Source organism: Myripristis murdjan, chromosome 5, assembly GCF_902150065.1.
Source record: "Myripristis murdjan chromosome 5, fMyrMur1.1, whole genome shotgun sequence".
Taxonomy (NCBI): Eukaryota; Metazoa; Chordata; class Actinopteri; order Holocentriformes; family Holocentridae; genus Myripristis; species Myripristis murdjan.
Window position 1 is genome coordinate 11539686 of NC_043984.1, and position 18862 is coordinate 11558547.

At 40.5% G+C, this 18862-nt stretch overlaps 1 protein-coding gene across 1 annotated transcript; it reads right to left on the reverse strand.

The window, feature by feature from the left end:
* Positions 1 to 1906: 1906 nt before the first annotated feature.
* soat2 (sterol O-acyltransferase 2) lies at positions 1907 to 15948 on the reverse strand. The gene is made up of 15 exons (XM_030050791.1): positions 15867 to 15948; positions 15378 to 15436; positions 14855 to 14994; positions 14263 to 14316; positions 13854 to 13961; positions 12469 to 12751; positions 10801 to 10876; positions 10373 to 10457; positions 9637 to 9682; positions 9158 to 9287; positions 8289 to 8386; positions 7133 to 7231; positions 6713 to 6848; positions 5537 to 5682; positions 1907 to 3830 (listed from the first exon to the last, which is right to left on the reverse strand). Exons 1-15 carry the CDS (start codon positions 15946 to 15948, stop codon positions 3774 to 3776), a joined length of 1599 nt encoding a protein of 532 aa, XP_029906651.1. The 3' UTR covers positions 1907 to 3773.
* Between the last annotated feature and the right edge of the window lie 2914 nt (positions 15949 to 18862).

Below are 18862 nucleotides of genomic sequence, written 5' to 3' on the forward strand. Positions count from 1 at the left end.
ATGCATACGCACACACGTACAAAGATCGTAAGCATTTTAACATGAATGGTATTTGTGCCACATTAACATTTTTTTTGGGTGGGTGGATGGGTGGGTGTGGGGAGTGGGGGGGGTCATTGTTCTGTCTTAAATAATCATTTAAATGCAAACTTTTTATGATGTTTGCCTTTGATATGTGGCCAAAAGTTTTAACATTTTTATGCACCTTCTTTCTCATGGAGGACAAACTATGAAGTCATTTCATCAATTGATTGCATAATAGTTGCGTGTCACTGATTGAAGAGTGCTCTTCCTTTGCTGTCTTCACTGGTAAAGGTTTGGAGAGGAAGTAACTCACTGTCTGTGTGTCTTTGAGATTTGAGATGAGCGGTGTGTTTCCTGCAGCAGGAAACACACACTACTGTGATTAATGCGGTTTACAAAAAAACAAAATGTGTTATGGAAATAAGGTATTGATAATTACTGCTAAAAAAAGAACATTTTATGATACTGACTGGACAAAAGGCCATTGTTTGTGCCGTCTGATTTTTCTTCAATGCTCATCGTTTTCTGTTTCTAGCAAGGAACTTATAAAATTTATATAAATAATGTAGTATGAAATCTTAATGTTCTGGTTGTCTGTGTGTTTGTGTGTGCACATGCTCGACAAAACTCGACATAAGAGTCTACATGGGAGTGGAGCCTGACCATCAGTAATGGTACATTTTATTTTTTGATTTTCCATTCAGCATGATAATATCCATGATCCGGTAAAAATTGAATCATCTTTCTAATATGCTCCTTGTTTCTGTAGTCAAACCCTTGGCTGCTTGGCTTGTGCCAGTTTGAAGAAGACAATAATTCACAGTCTCTTGTCCTCACTGCACCTTGTCAGTAGTAGGACGGCTGTGTCCTTTTGTCTGGTCAGTTGTATTTCATAATTGAGTTTATCTACATAATTTATCATCCTCAATAAATCATATGCAAGGATGCATTCATAAAGGGCAAGACGTTTGATGTTTTTTCGGCCTGTGTTCAAAATGCATCAAAAATATCAGACCCGCACAAACACAGCTGCAATATTTATTTTCCACATCTGATCTTTTCGCCACTGATCTTTGACTTTCTTTCAAGAGAGCGCATCCTTCCCCATCAATCCTTCCCCATCAATCGCCCAATCACAGAGGAGCGGAGAGAGGAGAGCGGCGTGGCAGACGTCAACTCAAATGAGATCGTCAGCTTCCACCCTGAATAAAATATGCCACAGTCTCTTTGATGGTGAAGTCCAAAGGGAACTGAGAATGACAAGGAAATGTTACACTGAAAAAAAAAAAAAAAAAAAAAAAGCAACTGAATGATTTTATTTCTGAGCAGGAACTGTCAATGTTAGCCCATGTAGCCCATGATAAACTGAATCAATATTAGTAAGAGGCCAAATTTTAATATATGAAAATGTATTAATGCAATTCACTGTAAAGTTAGCTGTCATGCCGTGCCACTCTGAGTTCCTGTCAGTTTACACAGCATTACATCACTAATGCAAATACCGCACCAGTGGTAATCCTGTTCTTCCTGTATGACTTCACAGGGGAACGGCGGGCAGGGAAACAGGCTTTGCGGCACACTGATAAGACGCTGCGCAGCTTTTGATTGGCTGGGAAGGAAGCTGCTCCGCCCTCCAGCCTCTGCCAGCTGCATGTGAACCCAGGCAGGATTAAACATGAAGCGCACCCTGCAGGCCAGGTGACTTTATTGTGGCAAAGTATAGAAAAGTCTGTTTGAAATGAACCTGCAACTGACTTGAACTTGAATGAAACGTTCTCTACATGTGAGGCACTTGGGTAAAAAAAAAAAAAAAAAAAAAATGTTTTAAATGGCACAATTGAAAATACAAGGTTTGTGCAGGACATTGATGACAACATTCCCCTTTTCAGGCTTTGCAACCAACTCTACCCTTAATATACAGTGTATATATTATGCTCTCAGTTCTTGTATGTATTATTGTTATTAATGCATCTTCCATATCAACAGAAATCAATGCCCAAAACTCAACTTAAACATACACAGACCTGCACTCAATCACACACCAACACACACACGGCAGGGGGAAGGATGCAAATTAACTAAAAAGAAGCCACATGTAAAGGGCACCAAAGTTCATTACAGTACATATCATCATAGGGATATCAAAAACAAAACAGAAGAAAAAAAAAAACCCAAACTGGATATAAATACAACTTTATGTTATTACATTAGATTGAAATTATTAGATCGCAGTTTATTCCATGTGAATAACAGAAACAAGTTCATGCAACCAGTTTCTGGAGCAGCATGGACTTGGTGTGTTCCAGTCTCCGAGAAGAAATGTTTTTTAGAGCCACACCCATCAGAGGAGCTGTCTGAATGTGAGAGGGGAGAATTAACGTCTCTGAGCAAGTCCCTGTTAGGAGTGAGAGAGGCCTATGGTAAACCCCAGGGGGAAGAAAAATAAATAAAAAAAATTCCTGACTAGAATGGGTGAATTAGTGGACAGCCCCAAAATAAAAGCAACAACATTTCAACATTTGATTTACATTCATCAACTGGAGACACAGAGGGGTTAAATTTGTGTAACAAGACCTTAGAATAATGAAAATGGCGAATCACGGTGAACTGAACTAACCTACGCCTGCTCTTTATTGAACACCTATGAACACGATAGACCGCCAGCCTCCACATTTTATCAGGCGTCACGGCGCTAATCTCCTTTTCCCATGCCTTCTGAATAGAGTCGACAGATCAAAACTCTTTATAGAGGAAATTCACAAATTTGGTGATAAGCCTCACACATTCTGATGAAAGAGAAAGCAATTCCAAAAGCGGGTGTCTCTCACAAGTGGACTTAAATTGGGGAAAGTTTTCCCTCACAATATTCCTAGGTTGCATATGACGAAAAAAGAGAACAAAAACTAAACAGAGGTCCTTTATGCAAAGACAGGGTGTATGTATCAACGGTGTAAATGTATATCAAAACACGAGGGGCTTTGCAGAGATGTCAAATTTGAGTAAGAATCCTCAGTGAATTTCTGACAACCAAACTGACTCACTGATTTAATAGCTTTGCTCTCAGTTCTTGAAGACTCATTAAAAAATGTATAAAGCTGATTAATAACCGGAGGAATGACACCCAGGCAGCTGCAGAAATCAAGATCCCTTTAACGCTGAAAAACGTTTTCTATTTCCCCTGCAGTGACACTTGTAATGTACGGCAGGATGTTCGAGGGCAGGCGACTTTCATCAAGCTCAGCATTAAATAACATCTCCTGTCAATAAACCAGCCCCTTATTATTCTGCAGTTAATAGTTTGTCAACGGTGCGATGATCTATCAGCAGCTGAGAAATTTTGCTTTGTTGCAATAACTTCATTTTAAATTAAGAGGTAAATTGAGAAAGCTCAAAAAGAGGACAGACTTGGAGAGATGAGGTTAACTTGACATCAGAATAACAACGTGAAGATGAGAACGCCAGTCACATCAAAGAGCCTTCCTGACACTTTGGAAAAAAAAAAAAAGTGTCAAAACTGCTGTGTCTGCATAAGTCTGCACAAGTCTTTCAGTTTCTCCTCCTTTCCTTCCTTCAGGGGTAAAAAAAAAAAAAAAAAAAAAAGAGACGCTGGGTTTGTGAGTGTAAAGTAAATGAGCCATTTGATGTTGAGTCTATTATGTCTTTCTGAGCTCCATCTCTTCTCATTTTGCCTCACTCCTCAATCCCTTCATCCCTGCATCCCACGGAGGAAGGCAGCTGTCACCGAGGCTTCATTTCTGGTAGCTGCAGGACCAAGATCGAGGCGTCACCAGCTCCCAGAAGCTATTCTGATGGGAGAGATCAGAGTTTGGTCAAATATTAGTGCAGCTCTCCCCCCTCTCCACCTGGCATCACAGCCTGCCATCCTTTTTGTATCTTTTAGCTTTTTTACTACACATCTATTTATCATCGACTAATAATCTCTCTTCATGTATGTAATTTCTATTTTTAGCCAGCAGCTATCTGTGTTGAAGCATTGTGTCTGGATGACGCTGCTGGCGACGCCTTAGCTGCATGGGGCCTATACAGCAGAGATTCAGTGGTGCAAAGTGGAGTAAGCACATAAGTCTGTCTCGGCCCATCTGTCATGCAAATCCACGAGCTTCACATCTGTGGCTTCATCAAATGCTCAGGGTCGCGGGTGGGTGGGGGGGCTTTTCCAGACTGTAATGCATGCCAGATCTTCACAAACTTCCAGCAATCAGCATTATGTGAGTGTCCTACATGGGGTTAAGTGTGCAAGTTGTGAGTATATATATGTGTGTGTGTGCATGGGACAAGAGGATTTTATGGTTACAAGTGTCATTACAAATGATGTCCACTACATTAACAACCTTAAAGGACTATGCCAGGCCTATTTTCACTTCTGCCTGTAACAAATATGCATAAGTGTGTAAAGAAAATTCTTTGGTTGGCCAAGTTACCTCAATTGACTTCCAGTCATGTTCAGAAAATGTGCAAAACTGCTCTGTGAGATTTAAAAGTTGCTATGCGACGGCAATCTGTCTTGTGAGCACTAAGCCAGCACTTACGCTTGCTAAAATTGCTGTTTTACCCTATGCTATTTTAATCACTTAGAATGTGGGCATTAATACCAAATGTGTTCAAAGCTCACTGCTGTGCTTGTAAAGGACGTGCTTCCCTTTTCTGTGGTGCAACGTTCAGTCAATCACTGGCCTTTATTATAATTGGGCTGGAGAAAGCTAATGAGCAGAATTTGACTGTACCTGGAAAATATAGTTCCTTTCAAGTGTGCAAATCTCAGTGGGCTTTCATTGATTTTTAGCAAAGGTACATGCCTGCCAAGTATTCACAGGATACAATTTCCCATATGTAGCAACTTCTAAGTTACACAGAGCCGTTTCGCACCTTTGTGAACATGCGTGGGAGTGACTTGACAAGGTCAGCCATGACGTCTAAGCCACCAAAGCATATTTTGTGCCCTCTTACTGTGTGTGACCAATACTCATGATGGATGGATATGATCATGACCGCTGACAAGAAGTCAAAACAGGACTAGTGCGGTCTTTCAGACGTGTTGAGTGGGTAACAGAAGTACCCACTCATGTCATTTGGAGTCATCTCTTTTATCTGGTTATGTCCAGATTTGATGCACCTATCAGCCTCTCCACCGTTTAAAAGGTGAGGTTTATCCGGATTACCATGTGTCACAATGTCAACAGCTCAATCAGTCTGTTTAACACAGGAGAAATGAATACATACATGAGTGACTATATTAAAGTCACCCTCAATCTATTTATAAAGCCCCTTGAAAATAATCTCTGTTCATAAATATTACATATATAGAAGATTTTTCCATGAAAAAACAGCTCTTAGTGCCTTAAAATAGCTTGAAGGTAACTCTCATTAAAAACACACAGATCTCACACCAGCTCATAGTCAGAGCTTCATAAGAAAAACACACTTTTGAGTGGAGGGGGTCTAGGATAAAGCCAGCTGTAGTGTGACTGTGCCATGCAGATGCAGTACGTACCCCTGTCCGAGGGCAGTGTATCTGGGCGTACCACTCTTGGCAGTACAAACACACCTGGACCCCCTGGCCGATGAACAGACACGTCCACATGATGACGTTGCACACGGGGCTCTGCCGCTTGTCGTTCATGGTGAAGTTAAACATCACTAAGACGGGTAGGCAGGAGGAGGAGAGAGAGGTCTGCTGTTATTGATGGTAACTTTATTATGTAGGTCAGTCTGTAGTTTAAAGGATCAGTTCACCCAAAATACAAAAGAATATTCACCCCGAGTGGGAAACTACCCCACAGGCAAACTCTATCTGTCTGCCACAAAGTAGCACAAATTAGAGGGGGATAGACACAGTTTGCTGGCATTCTTTGGCGTGAAATAGATCCCAAGTAAACTCTTCATCCCTGAGAGCTGCGGATTTCACTGGGTATCTGTGTCATTGTTTTTGGAAGGAGCTACATGTATTTTTTATGGTTTGAGCTCCACAAATCAAAAACCCATCCAGCCCCATTGTATTGTGGTGCAGGGAGACGAGGAAGATGGCAGCAGACTGGAAACCTCACCCAGTCGCACAGAAACTATCTGGATGGATACACTGCATTGAGGGTGAGAGGGAAAATATCTTCTTTTGTATTCTGGGTGAATTGTTTTGTTAAGAGAAACAACCAGAAAGCGAGATTGTCTGTAACCCTGTCAGATATGCAGGGGTTTTGGAAACTGTGGAGAGACACAGACAGAGAGTGTGTGTGTGTGCAAAGTAAAAATAATTTTGGTCAAATAACTGGTGGAGTCCCGGGGGGAAGGAAACGACAGAGCTATGTCTTCTTCAAATATAATCAAATCTCTGCTCCTCTAAAAACAGCAACTCATTGTCTGTTACAGCGAATAATTGTAGGTTTTAATTTTGAAGGAGCAGTCTAGAATATAAAGGGTAGCATTTATATATTATATTCAAAAGCAAACTGGAAACAGACAACACAACCACCATTACTAACAGCAAGCACGATGCACGCAGAACCACTCAATGGCTGATTTGTGTAAATTCAACAAGGGCAAACTGTGTCGATATAAAATGTGTACGCCTCCGCTCTTCATTTGAAAGGCACTGATGTCATATGCTTTTCCTCAGAGAGAGGTCAGAGGTCAACAAAACATTGTTCCCCCAAAACTACTGAACATCTCTCACCACCAAAGACGGCGAAAAGGAAGAACATAACAGGGTAGAAGAAGCCGAAGCCCATGGTCAAAGCGTATTCGTGGACCACGGCGGAGACGATGAACACGGACAGCATGGCGGCGGTGCGGAATTTCCTGTTGGACAGCTGCAGGGATCAGAGGCAGAGGGATAGAGGTCACTGCTGGGGTCACAGGTCAGCCTGGTGCAGCAGGGAATTTATGTCAGTAGAATTACAGGATGAGTGTTAACCAGTCTGCATGTCACCATATGTCATGTCATGTGTGCTTTCGAAACAAAGTGTCCCTCTGTTGATTATTCTTCATCCTACAAACCAACTGCAGTAATGAGGCGTTTACATTTCCTTTTGATTTTCGGCTGTCGGCATTATTAGTTCTCTTTTTCGGTGTCTGAAACAGTATCTTTTCTCACCCAAAGGAAGTCTCTGTATCCGTAGTAGTAGAGCCAGTCATGAACCACTACATTCCAGGTACGGTAATAGTTGGCAAAGGATGTCGAGTTCCACCAGTCCTGGGAAATCGACAGAGTGGATAATGAAATCAGTGTGAGCGGTTCAAAATAGAGACAGAGTCGAGCGGAGTCGTTTTAAATCCACAGTGAAGTGATTTGTGCAACAGCCAGCAGTCGAGACAGAGAGCAAACACGCACCCTGTGAAACTTCAGCTGTGCAAAAAGGCATAACAATACATGAAAGAGCTAGACTCTAAAATATATCGGGCCTGCTGTAGTTAGGTATAATTTTCCCCAAGTTTCTGTACACTAAGATTAATGCATTTGTTGGCTCACGGTAGAATAAAGAACATCAGAAATTTAACCCAGCTCTAGTGACCCTATGCTCTGGACGTCATCCTGACTGGTGAGTGACACACTGTTAACACACAGGCCACACACAGGAACCTCATGTTCAACAGCTGCCCTCATCCTGGCTTCAACTTTGACCCTTTCACTCACACAGCATAAAATCTCCACCTTCAAACATCATTTAGTCTCATCTTCAGTGTTAAAATCTTGTTTTTCTTCAAACAAGTGAAAAACTTTTTTTTTTACGAGCAAGAATAAATATGTTGAAACAAGGCAGAATAAGGCAGATCAGCCCACTAGTCTGAGAATGACACTTGATTTAATACAAATCTTGGACATTTGAAACAAGTGGGATTATCTCATCCCACTGGCAGATTTTATTTCTTTTTTCTTACATTGTTTTAAGAAAAAAGATTTTAACACTGAATATGAGACTAAATGGCTTGCTAAGATGGAGATTTTTTTGCAGTGCAGTCACCACATGACAATAAAAGTTGCATCTCCATCGTACATTTTGCAGATTATTTTATTTAGATCAATTTCTGAGCAAGTCAGATTTGAGTGCCTTGCTCAAGGACACCACAGCAGGATATGGAGAAGCTTTTTTGAGGATCAAACCCGCTGCGGTTTGGTTAGAAGAGGGTCTGTATAAGTATTCGGTCACCCTGCTGTCCCAGTTGAATTTCCATTGTCCTGTTCAGTGTTAAACTTGTTTCTGATCAGTTTATCCCACATGGAAACAGCGAAAACAGTGCATGTCACACACCTTGTAGAACATTCTGTCAGCAAAACGCAACAACTCTCCGAAGAGGTTGAGCCAGCAGTGGAGGAAGGCGAAGAAACACAACAGAAGGAGCATTATACCTGAGAGAGAGAGAAAGAGAGAGAGAGAGAGCAAAGATTATGATGGACATTCACATTCTGGGCACTGCTCCCAGCTTTCTCATTTATATCGTACCTCGAGAATAACATTGTCAAATCAGCACTTAGTCAAACAGCCACACACACCTAACAGAGTGATGCCTGTCTTTGAATACCATTATCTGAGTGCGTGATAGCATTCTTAATCTTATCATTGACATGCAAAAATGATAGCGAAAGCTTCCTCCATCACTCTTGATAAGTGATATATTAATCTGCACTGACCTATGCAACCACTACACATGTTATAAGACGGTTGAAATGCACTATGGAAAAATGGTGAGGATCAGCTGAACCAAACCAAACCAAACCAAACAAGCACATTTCATACAATCAAATGCAAGGAAATGTGCTTTACAATTAAACAAAACAGAAAGTGAAGACTCAACTGAAAAAAAAAAAAAAAAAAAAAAAAACATGGAACAATCCAACAATAACAATCATGAAGGCTATCAAATGATGTGTTTATTCTACATTTCATTTGAGTCTAAAGGGTCCTTACTTCAGTTGATGCATCCCACAATACTGGGAATGCACCTTTAATTGATGTTACATGGGAGAGGAGCAGCACTGTAACTTATGCTACGATTCCCACCCCACCTAATATGTTCCCCCCATGATTTGCCTGGGAAAAATTGCAGTAGTAAAAATACAGCAAGCTGGGGCAAATATGTAGGTGTGTGCACTTCATGTGTTTGGGCAGGTAGAAAGTACCTGGTAGCGTTGAGTGGAACAGGGCTAGCACCATTGTTCGTGTGCTGAAAGGCTGGTTGGTGGCATTTCTGAAGACAGGCACACAAAGGCGCACCAGGATGAAATAGCCATAAAACAGGCAGCCCAAGATCTGTCAAGGTAGAAATCACGCAGTAGAAGGTGAATGTTACAACATTACAAATAATAATACCCTTGGAAAAATAAATTAATATATGTGACAGTTGCCGTTGGAAAAGTACAAGATAACACATAAAAATGCTATGCTTTTATGCTTGGAGCTCTGGTTTATGGTTGTTTTATGCCATGACATAATGCTCTAGTGCTATAAAGAGTCGTTATCTTTAGTGGGTCAACCACCCCACAAGGCCTACTTTAGTCAGAGATAGCACACTTCAGTCAAAAGATTGTGAACGAGTGTGACAATGACTGGAAATACAGAAACTCAAAGGTGGCAAAGCAAAGACAGAGATTCATCTCACCATGCCCGCAGTAACACCAACATAATTCCAACGTATGTGTGAATTCCTGTGAAGACAGAACAGACGTTATTCATACCGTTTAAGTATGGCTTTTTTTTTTTTTTTGGCACAGTGAAGAAATTTAGGTCCTTGTGCCTTTTAGTCTGACGTGACGTGAGTGTAAATGTGTCTCTATCTACATCCACCACTAATATTTTTGCTTTCCATTCTGTGGATTTGTTATGCAAATTGATGATGTGTTATGCTCACACCATAACACACACACACACACACACACACACACACACACACACCACCGACAAGCGCAGTCTAATACAAAAGTTGCACGAGTGAGATTGCACACAGAGGCGGAAAATAACTAAGTACATTTATTCAAGAGCTGTACTTCAGTCCGGTCTTGAGGCAGAGGCACTTCACCTGAGTATTTCTGTTTCGTGCCTAAAGTTTAATTAACTACCACATAATAATGAATGCTATTATAAAGTGTTACCAACTAAAGCCCTACTAGAATGTATTACTGTAGAAAATGCAGCCCCAAAATATCAATTTTATTAAAGTTCTTGAAACTACATGGCGTAAAACACCCATCCCTTTAAAATATGTATAACCCATATGTCATCTCTGCTTGGATTACATTACAACAATAAGCAAACAGGGTTGGTAAATCCTATTTATGTGTGTTGCAGGCAATAACAGGACCCAATCAGAGAGCACTTAAGAAGATAAATGGTCCTACCGGGGGTACAATTCCCTGTAGATGAGAGTCGGACAGAAGAGGAAGTAGAGGTAGCTGGAGAGTGTGGGGAATCTGGGAGCCTCTCCTGAGAAACATAAATAACACCTCGACCCTTTAGCAAGCATAAGCACCATAACTATTATACTACGTTGTTTGGCTGTTTTCTGCCTAGCCACCCAATTCAGATTTACACAAAACTGTCTCTCAAGAAAATGCACCTGTGCTGCACTGAGTTAGAAATAGCTTTACAATATTAGACCCATAAACCTCTGTGCTTCTTAACTTTACCATCCCAGCAATAATAACAACAACAATAATAATAATAATAATAATAATAACCTCCCAACATGAATCATTATGCAGTAGCATCTCTGTGAGTAAAGACACTGGCTGAGAAATAAATATGATTTTAAAATGCAGCACAGTACCGTCCTTTGGCGTATTCTTCATAATGACCGGGACAGATTCTCTTATGAAGGAATAGCTCTTCATCAGGAATCGAATCTGAGAAATGAAAACACAAATAGTCACCCGTCATGTGGACTGAGATATAATGTATTAGTGATCTACATTTTCACATTGTCTGCATTCACGGGCTGACTTGGGGAGGCTTCTGTAGGTGTTTAGTGTGTCGTTGGTAAATGACCTAAATCTTTAATGACCATAATCTCTCAGGTTTGTAGGGATTTGTTCAGTGCCAAGTTTGTACACGCCGTCCCGGTATGATGATTTATGTTTGTTATACAATGAACTAGGAGGAAGTCCAAGAAAGGGAACTGCAGTATAGAGAACAGCGAGGTCGATAGTACAGATTAGTATGTTGGTTACCTTGCTGATCATGTCAACTGTCTCATAAACTGGAAGAGCATGATGCATCATCAGCGAGCCACAGCACACTTTGGATCTTTTTGATGATTACAATCAAATATACATTTAGTTTTCATTTGTAAGACAAGGGGTTATCTGAAAGGGACAGCATTGTTCTGTCGACGTTTTGAAGAAAATTACAAATGATTTAAGGCACCCTGGCCAGAGCAGGATGTGTGACAACTGTAAATCAACAGATCGCGACCGCGCTTCCCAAAAGCATCTTAGCCCTGGGATTATCTCACTCCATCAAACAGAGCTGAAACGATCTTAGTACGGTTAAGGCGGTTTTGGGAAACCAGGCCCGGTGTAATGAAGCGGATGAGGAGGTATTACAGTGTGGGCCCATGGCGATCAACCATTGGCTGCTCTGAGATCTGTCCTCTGCCTGGTGGGTGTCCAGTTGGAAGACTCCCATCTCTGGTCCTGGGAGCTTTCCTTATCACTGTGCTCCTGCCAGCGCCAATGAAACACTGCACTTATAATTCAAGTGGATTAACCAGCAAGGCTAATGTTATCTTACTGGGCACTTGCACACTAAGGAGCACTTTTACGCAACTGGGCAACAGTTCACACTGCGATTGTTTTGGCAGGAGACACTGCACTGTCCCCTGCTGTTGAACTGCGGGGGCCAACCGGGTAGTTGTTGATGTTGATATGATGAATAAGATTTATATTGTGTTTAATGGGCTACTATCAGAGCTACAGTGCTACCAGATGACTTGGAACATGTGTCCGCTCCAAACCTGCCGTCGACTGAATAAGTTGTGCTCCTGAATTATTCGAAGTGTTGTCTGAATCGATGCCTGCTGCAGAAAAGCACTTGCCCTTTTAATTTGCCAAGAGTCTCGCAGCCAATAAGCATGTAAGTGGCATTAAATTAGTTTTCAGTTATTGACAACATTACTCATCACCTCTTTAGCTGTTTCTTCATGCTTTTTTTTTTTTTATTTTGTCCTAATGCATATTCTATTCTATTCTATTCTATTCTATTCTATTCTATTCTTCTTTGCTATTGCCTGTTCTATTCTACCTATCTCTATCTCTTTCTATCTCGTTTTTGTTTTTGTCTTTTTTTGTTTAACTTTGACCTTTTATATCTTTCCTGTGCATGTAAATCACATTGAGCTGTCTTGGTATGAAAAACACCCACCCACACACACACACACACAAACACACACCCACCCACCCAGACACATACACACACACACACCCACTCACTCACTCACCTGCTCCAGTGTAACAATGAAGCGTGAGGCTGGGGGCAGCTCGTAGTGTATGACCGCATAGATGGGAAACGCCCCCAGCACACAGGCCTGTGTGGCGGCCAGCATGAGGCCCATCCCCAGAGACACGCCCGTCTTGAAGGGGAAGCTGTGGTACAAGTTCCCCCAGAACACCACGGTGTAGTAGGGCACAAACAGGGTGTAGCCAAACATCACCGTCCAGGCCCAGGTGACCGTCCCCAGCTTCCCGAAGGCATAAAACAGCAGGTCAAACTCCAGCACCAACCTGACAGGTGGAAAAACGACACGACCAAGGGGAGTGTTCACCTGGAGAACCATTTCAGAGTACACGCACTGTTTTCTACCCCTAGTTTTTCTGTAAAAAATCTTTTATCGTTGAATAAATACAAGTAAAACAAGGGAGCAGAACAAATGTGCAGCAATGACTAAAGGGAATAAGAGGCATTCTTAAGAAAAGACATAAAAAAGATGGTGCTGATATGAGTTGCCCAGGTAGGTTGTTCCACCACTGGGGAAAGGAAATTGTGGAAATCAATTTTAAAACTGACTGTAGTCGATTTGTTTAACACAAATTAAAGTCCTAGCCGCTGCGTTATGTACAAGCTGAGTACGAGAAATTGAGTTTTGAATGGAGCAAAGGGAGGTACAAGAGTGTAAACAAAAAGATATGGAAGCTTGAATGGCTTTCATAAGGATGCATGCAGAGTTTAATGCATAGATTATTTTTTTTTTCCATTACCCTCTCTTCCTCAAATCACCCCCCTGCTGAATATAATATAAAATATTCAAAGTGTTCACCTGAGATTACAGGACTATTTCGGTTACATAATATCATTTCCGTTATATCATAGCCTATTTTGTTCAAGCTCAACAAGGTACTTGCAAGTGTGAAATAATATTTTTTTCGATTCATCAATATGAGAATCTATAGAAGGTTATGGAAGTGTATGGGATATTTTGTAGTGCCCGGTGGCATTTGCTCCAGTGAGAATCAAATCCACAATCCTGCATTCACAAAACACCAACCACATCGTTATTGTGCCGCCCAAGGCATCTGTAGAAATGCTCGGAGGGCTTGATTACTCTATCTGTCTATTACCAGGAGACAGGGGAGAGAGGGAGGGAGGGAGGCAGGGAGGGAGGGAGCGAGGCCGGGTGGGGTGGGCGGTGGGGGGGGATGCAGTAGGTTTGGTTGGAGGAAAGCAGATAAGAAGTCAGTAAGGACTTTCTGAGGCCTGAGGGTAATTGAGTTTCTGTAAGACTTCGTCTGAGGTCATACAGTTTGCAACATGTCAATGTCATAAACCGCAAACACACACACACACACACACACACACACACACACACACACACATAATCTGACAGACCTGCCCTGGTCAATATAGTCGACAGCCAGCGTGCTCAGGAAGAAGATGAGGAGCACAGCTATGAACATGTGGTAGATGGTCCGGATGTGGCTGATCTCAAACAGCTCACTGACAAAGATGGAGAAACACACAGACACGATTAGGAAACACAAATTTGCTGTGTTGTACTGATGTCTTTATTCGTTATGCAGAATTCATCTAGGAGGTTTCTCAATCCGAAATATACAACAATACACTGTGAGATCAAAGTAACCGTCCACGCCATACAGAGATGATTGAGGGATTATGGACAAAACAAATAATCTACACTGGGCATAATCTATAGGAACTGTGTGTGCTGGATACACAATCTATGTTGACCCATACAAGCGCTGGTCTCTAATATAGACTGTCAGTCGCTTACACTTACTCCAAAAGTGAAACCCTGTCCATAAACACTTTGCCATTCTCCATTCTGTGGGATCTGAAAGAAAGCACACAGTTAGACACACACACTCAAATGCACACACACACACACACACGCACACATGCAAATGTTTGCACTTCACTGAATGAAAAGATAAAGATATCTAGTGTATTGGCAGTGATAATCCTTCTTGGTGCAAGAAGGGGGATTAGTTGTGTATTGGCATTCTTAATCCATTTCTGGCGTGTTCATACTGATTTTTGTGTTATCAGGCCCAGTCAGGGTTAGATCTGCACACAATCAAGCATGCACTGACCTTTTTGGGGGCACTGCTTAAATCCTTTGAGTGTAGGTGAAAAAAAAAATAGTGTTGAAGCTGTTGCCAGGCAAATGCCAAATTCAGCTTTTATAGATAGATGTGACAGAGCTGTCTCAGAGACTATTCTGGGATCAGATTTTGGCACACATGAATTTGGAGCCCTTCCAGCTCTTATTTAAATTCAGGTTAGTGAGCAAATAAATTCACATGACAGGGCTAAAAAAAAAAAAAAAAAAAAAAAAAAAAAAAAAAAGCACAGCAGGCGAATGTCCTCACCTGGATGTGTGATTTTTTGTCATTGTTTCATCAGCTACATGGTTGCTTGGTTTGAAGTTGTGGACAGACTCGGTCAAGGCTTCATCTAGTAGGCTGCTCAGCTGACCCTGGACCTGCTCCAGGATCCTCGACTTCACTTTCTGCAGGATGCAAAGGATGAAATATTGTCTTTTTTCCTCTTTTGTAATATTCCTTCAGTCTGCACTTGGTGCATTATCACAATTATCCCATTATTCCCACTATTAATCTTGGTATGCATTTATTTTTTATTTGTTGTATTATTAGCTACACACACCCTCAGCTCCTCCACTTTCTACTTGTACAAGAGGAGGACAGAGAAAAGACATTATGGCTAAAGGACGATGAGTCATTTCCCTGTGGGTTGAAAGACACTTTTCTTGTGTTTCAACTGGCATGGGGATGAGTAGGTAATGACAAAACTTTCATTTTTGGCTGAAGTGCTCCTTTAATTTGTCCTCACTGTGCTACCTGTATGTGGTGTTGACTTGGATTTATGGGTTACCTGTGTATGATTCTGCCACTCTCTCACAAGCTCTGCCTGTGCATGGGCGTGGCTGCCACCTGCAGAGAGAACATGACATACTGAAGTTCCTCACAGGTACATGTACAATATAATGTAGAGTTACTGTCCCAAATAATAAGTGCTTACAACTGACACAGAAAGTTTAAGACATAAAGGGCAATATAGGTATTTTATTTAATTTTGAATTATTTATTTTTCTAATTTTTTGAAACCGGATAATTTCAAAGGACCATACCATGGTGATCATGATGCAAATTGTACACATTTTCCTGCACTCCTACATATTACTCACATTTTTTTTTAAGTGTATGTCCAAAATTACATATACATTTTCATATTCATTTTCATATTTGGTGTTAAGTGGTGCTGAGAAGGAGCTGTGACCAGGACCTTTTGTCAGTGTATTTTTGCTTAATACCACCTTTCCAACAGACATACATACAGACATCCACCTTTTATTGATCCTACCGTTACTGGAGATCTCATTTGATTGAAGGGCCTTGATGCTGTTCCGGTGCCACAGTCCGTTGGGACGCTCTGCAGTCGTCATGGTTCCCCTCAGTTTGGGACACAAATGTCAGCACGGTCTGCTGGGACCCAGGTGGAAGAGCCTGAACATAAACAAGTTGCAGCTTGCAGTCACTCTGTTGCTTCCCCAGTTTTCCATGACAGGAAGGCTATACCACCACTCACTGCAGCTGAACAATGTAAACACATGATAAAACCTTTTCTATCTGACCGAAGTAGACGTTGACACACATTCTGATTCAAAGATGACTCTGGCAGTTCAGAGAACAGGGACACGTTGTGTCAACACAACAGAGATAAAAAGGCACTTGGATGGCCGAGAGTGACCTCAGTTTCTTACCCGCACGACCTGATCACTCCTCAACTTCCTCAGGAGATTTATCAAGAACAGATAAGCTGTGCACAAATATGCAGATTATAGAAATGTGGCTCATTTGATGGGAAAGACAGATGAAGAAAAACATGCTTTATTTTGAAGCTGACTGACCACCATGTGACAACATTTCTTTGTCGAGTAATATTTAAGGTGCAGGGTGGGTCTGATTAAGTTATTTTTCTCTCTCTCTCTCACTCTCCTGCTTGCAAACAGTCCAAATACTCATACACTTTTACATGTATGGATAAACTGTATCATAAAGGAGAAGTTTTAATTTAGTACAGTTAATTCTCTCTGATGCAAATCATCATGAATCAGCTGGTCCAAAGAAGACCAAGTTAATAATTAGAGTAAGCCCTCTTTTATTTAAATGTTACTTTGATTTTCAGTCTTAGCAAATCAATCTTGTTGGTTTTGCTGGCACTGACCTTGACGGGAATTGATTCAAGCCTACATGGACAGGCGAAGTTAAAGGTCGAGATCCTGTGAAGTCAGACTCCACTCCCAAGAACTCAATTACCTTTACTTGTTTTTGACTAAAATTCTTTTCACGGTCTTCATTACTTAATTATATCAGATCACTTCACTTTACTTCTTTACTTTACTTCTTCAGTATGCATTTTAGTGTTTTTGCACCACAAGATGGTCTAAGTTCTGTCTGAAATATTTTTCCTGCCAGGAAATTTTGAGTTAGTTTGAGTTTTTTTGTAATTGCTTTGGTATTATTATTATTATTATTATTATTATCATGCTTTGATATTACAATGGTGAAATTTTAAGATATTGAATATCAGCATCAACTATCTGTTACTGGCATCTTAAATGCAACAATATTGGTACTGGCCTTCAAACCCCATAATGGTCAAACCTGGCTTCATTCATGAACACTAGAGTCACAAAATACAAACATTTCTTGCAACGATTGATTGATTGTTACATTTGGCTTTCATGGCTCTGCACTAAGCTGCTCCCTGCTCAGCCAGCGAGCACAATGAAGCTGCTCTATAGGCTCAACAGGTCGGACTACAGGATGTGAAGGCTGTGGAGGGAAAGCTTACCAAACTGCATCAAGTTGGTTGTAGCAAGAATAAGTGTACAAAGAGATTATTTAACCATCCTGTTATCTTTGGAGTCAGTTTGACCCCATTCAATGTTGAACGTCTCTAAATACATAATTAACATAGTTTGGAGTTTGTAGCTGTATAAAACATATAAGAAACATCAACATTTTACACACATTAGTTTTAGTTGTTTTGGATGACAAAAAACTTCCCTCTGCTTTAGGACCCTCACCTAACATAACCACACACTGTAGCAGTGTGAGAGTAAGTCCTGTTCAGGTGACCTCTGGGAAGGAAAAACATTATTCACATAAGATCTTTGATGTATAAGGGGTTGAGTGGGGGAATCTATCTATCTATCTATCTATATACATATCTATCTATCTATATATATGTATATAGATAGATAGATAGAGATAGATAGATAGATATTTTAATATTGAAAAAGACACCTGATGCATACACTTGGGTAACAAGTTTTATTATAATCATTTTCTGGAGGTTTAAATTACTGAGGTCAAACTGGTAAAAAAAAAAAAAAAAATGTTTGTAAATTTAAAGGTAACAGGAGGGTTAAACAGAATACATTTTTATGAGATAATGATTGGTGTGATCAGCTGATAGATAACTAGCAATACGTGACTTCCATGTCCTTGACTGAACTAATGTGATGCCCCATTATATATAACTGTATATTGTAAATCCATGGTACAAATCAGGCAGCACACCTACACTCCTTACTAAGCTATGTGGGTAATTTCTCAAACAGCATTATGCCCATAAAGTGTAATACACTTCAACAGAGAAACTATAGAGTGTGCACACAAAGGTTAAGCATGTACAGAGGAATTAAAGGGGTAAGATGAAGAAAAGAAAAGAAAAAAAGAGGAAAATTAGATCAAGAGAGACAATTAAATCACGATGCCTCACTGTGCTATTCAGAGGTCAAAGCTGTATTGAATGCAATCAAATTGTTAATGGATGTTAAGATTGTGAATGAGCGTTATCAATGCTGATGATCCACTGATTAAGGATGTCTTCGAGATTTATTACACTGCAAGTCAAAGTATGACTGGATTTTCCAAGGGGAAACAAAAGAAACAAAAGATCACCATTTAAAATAATAATACTGAAACTTATTTCTTTTCTTTCTTTCTTTCGTTTTTGTAGTTGAATGATTTACAGCCCATCAAGAGAAAATCTAAGTGCATCTCAGTCACTCACTTAAACTGATTTAATCATACTTAAATTGACTTTATAATGCTTGGCAAATCTATTCATGACCTCTGTCTTGTCATGTTGCTGTTTTACTTTTTTTTTTTTTTAATCACTTCCTGCACTGGCCTACTTTTGCAGTGTATACTGAGATATTATATTGGGATTTTTCCAGGCTGGCTACCTCAGTCAGACATGATGTTCTCTCTATTCTATGCTTCTGTCAGTATGTAAAAACTACTATCAGCATAAAATTGGAGACTTTAAATGGTAAAAAATGAAGG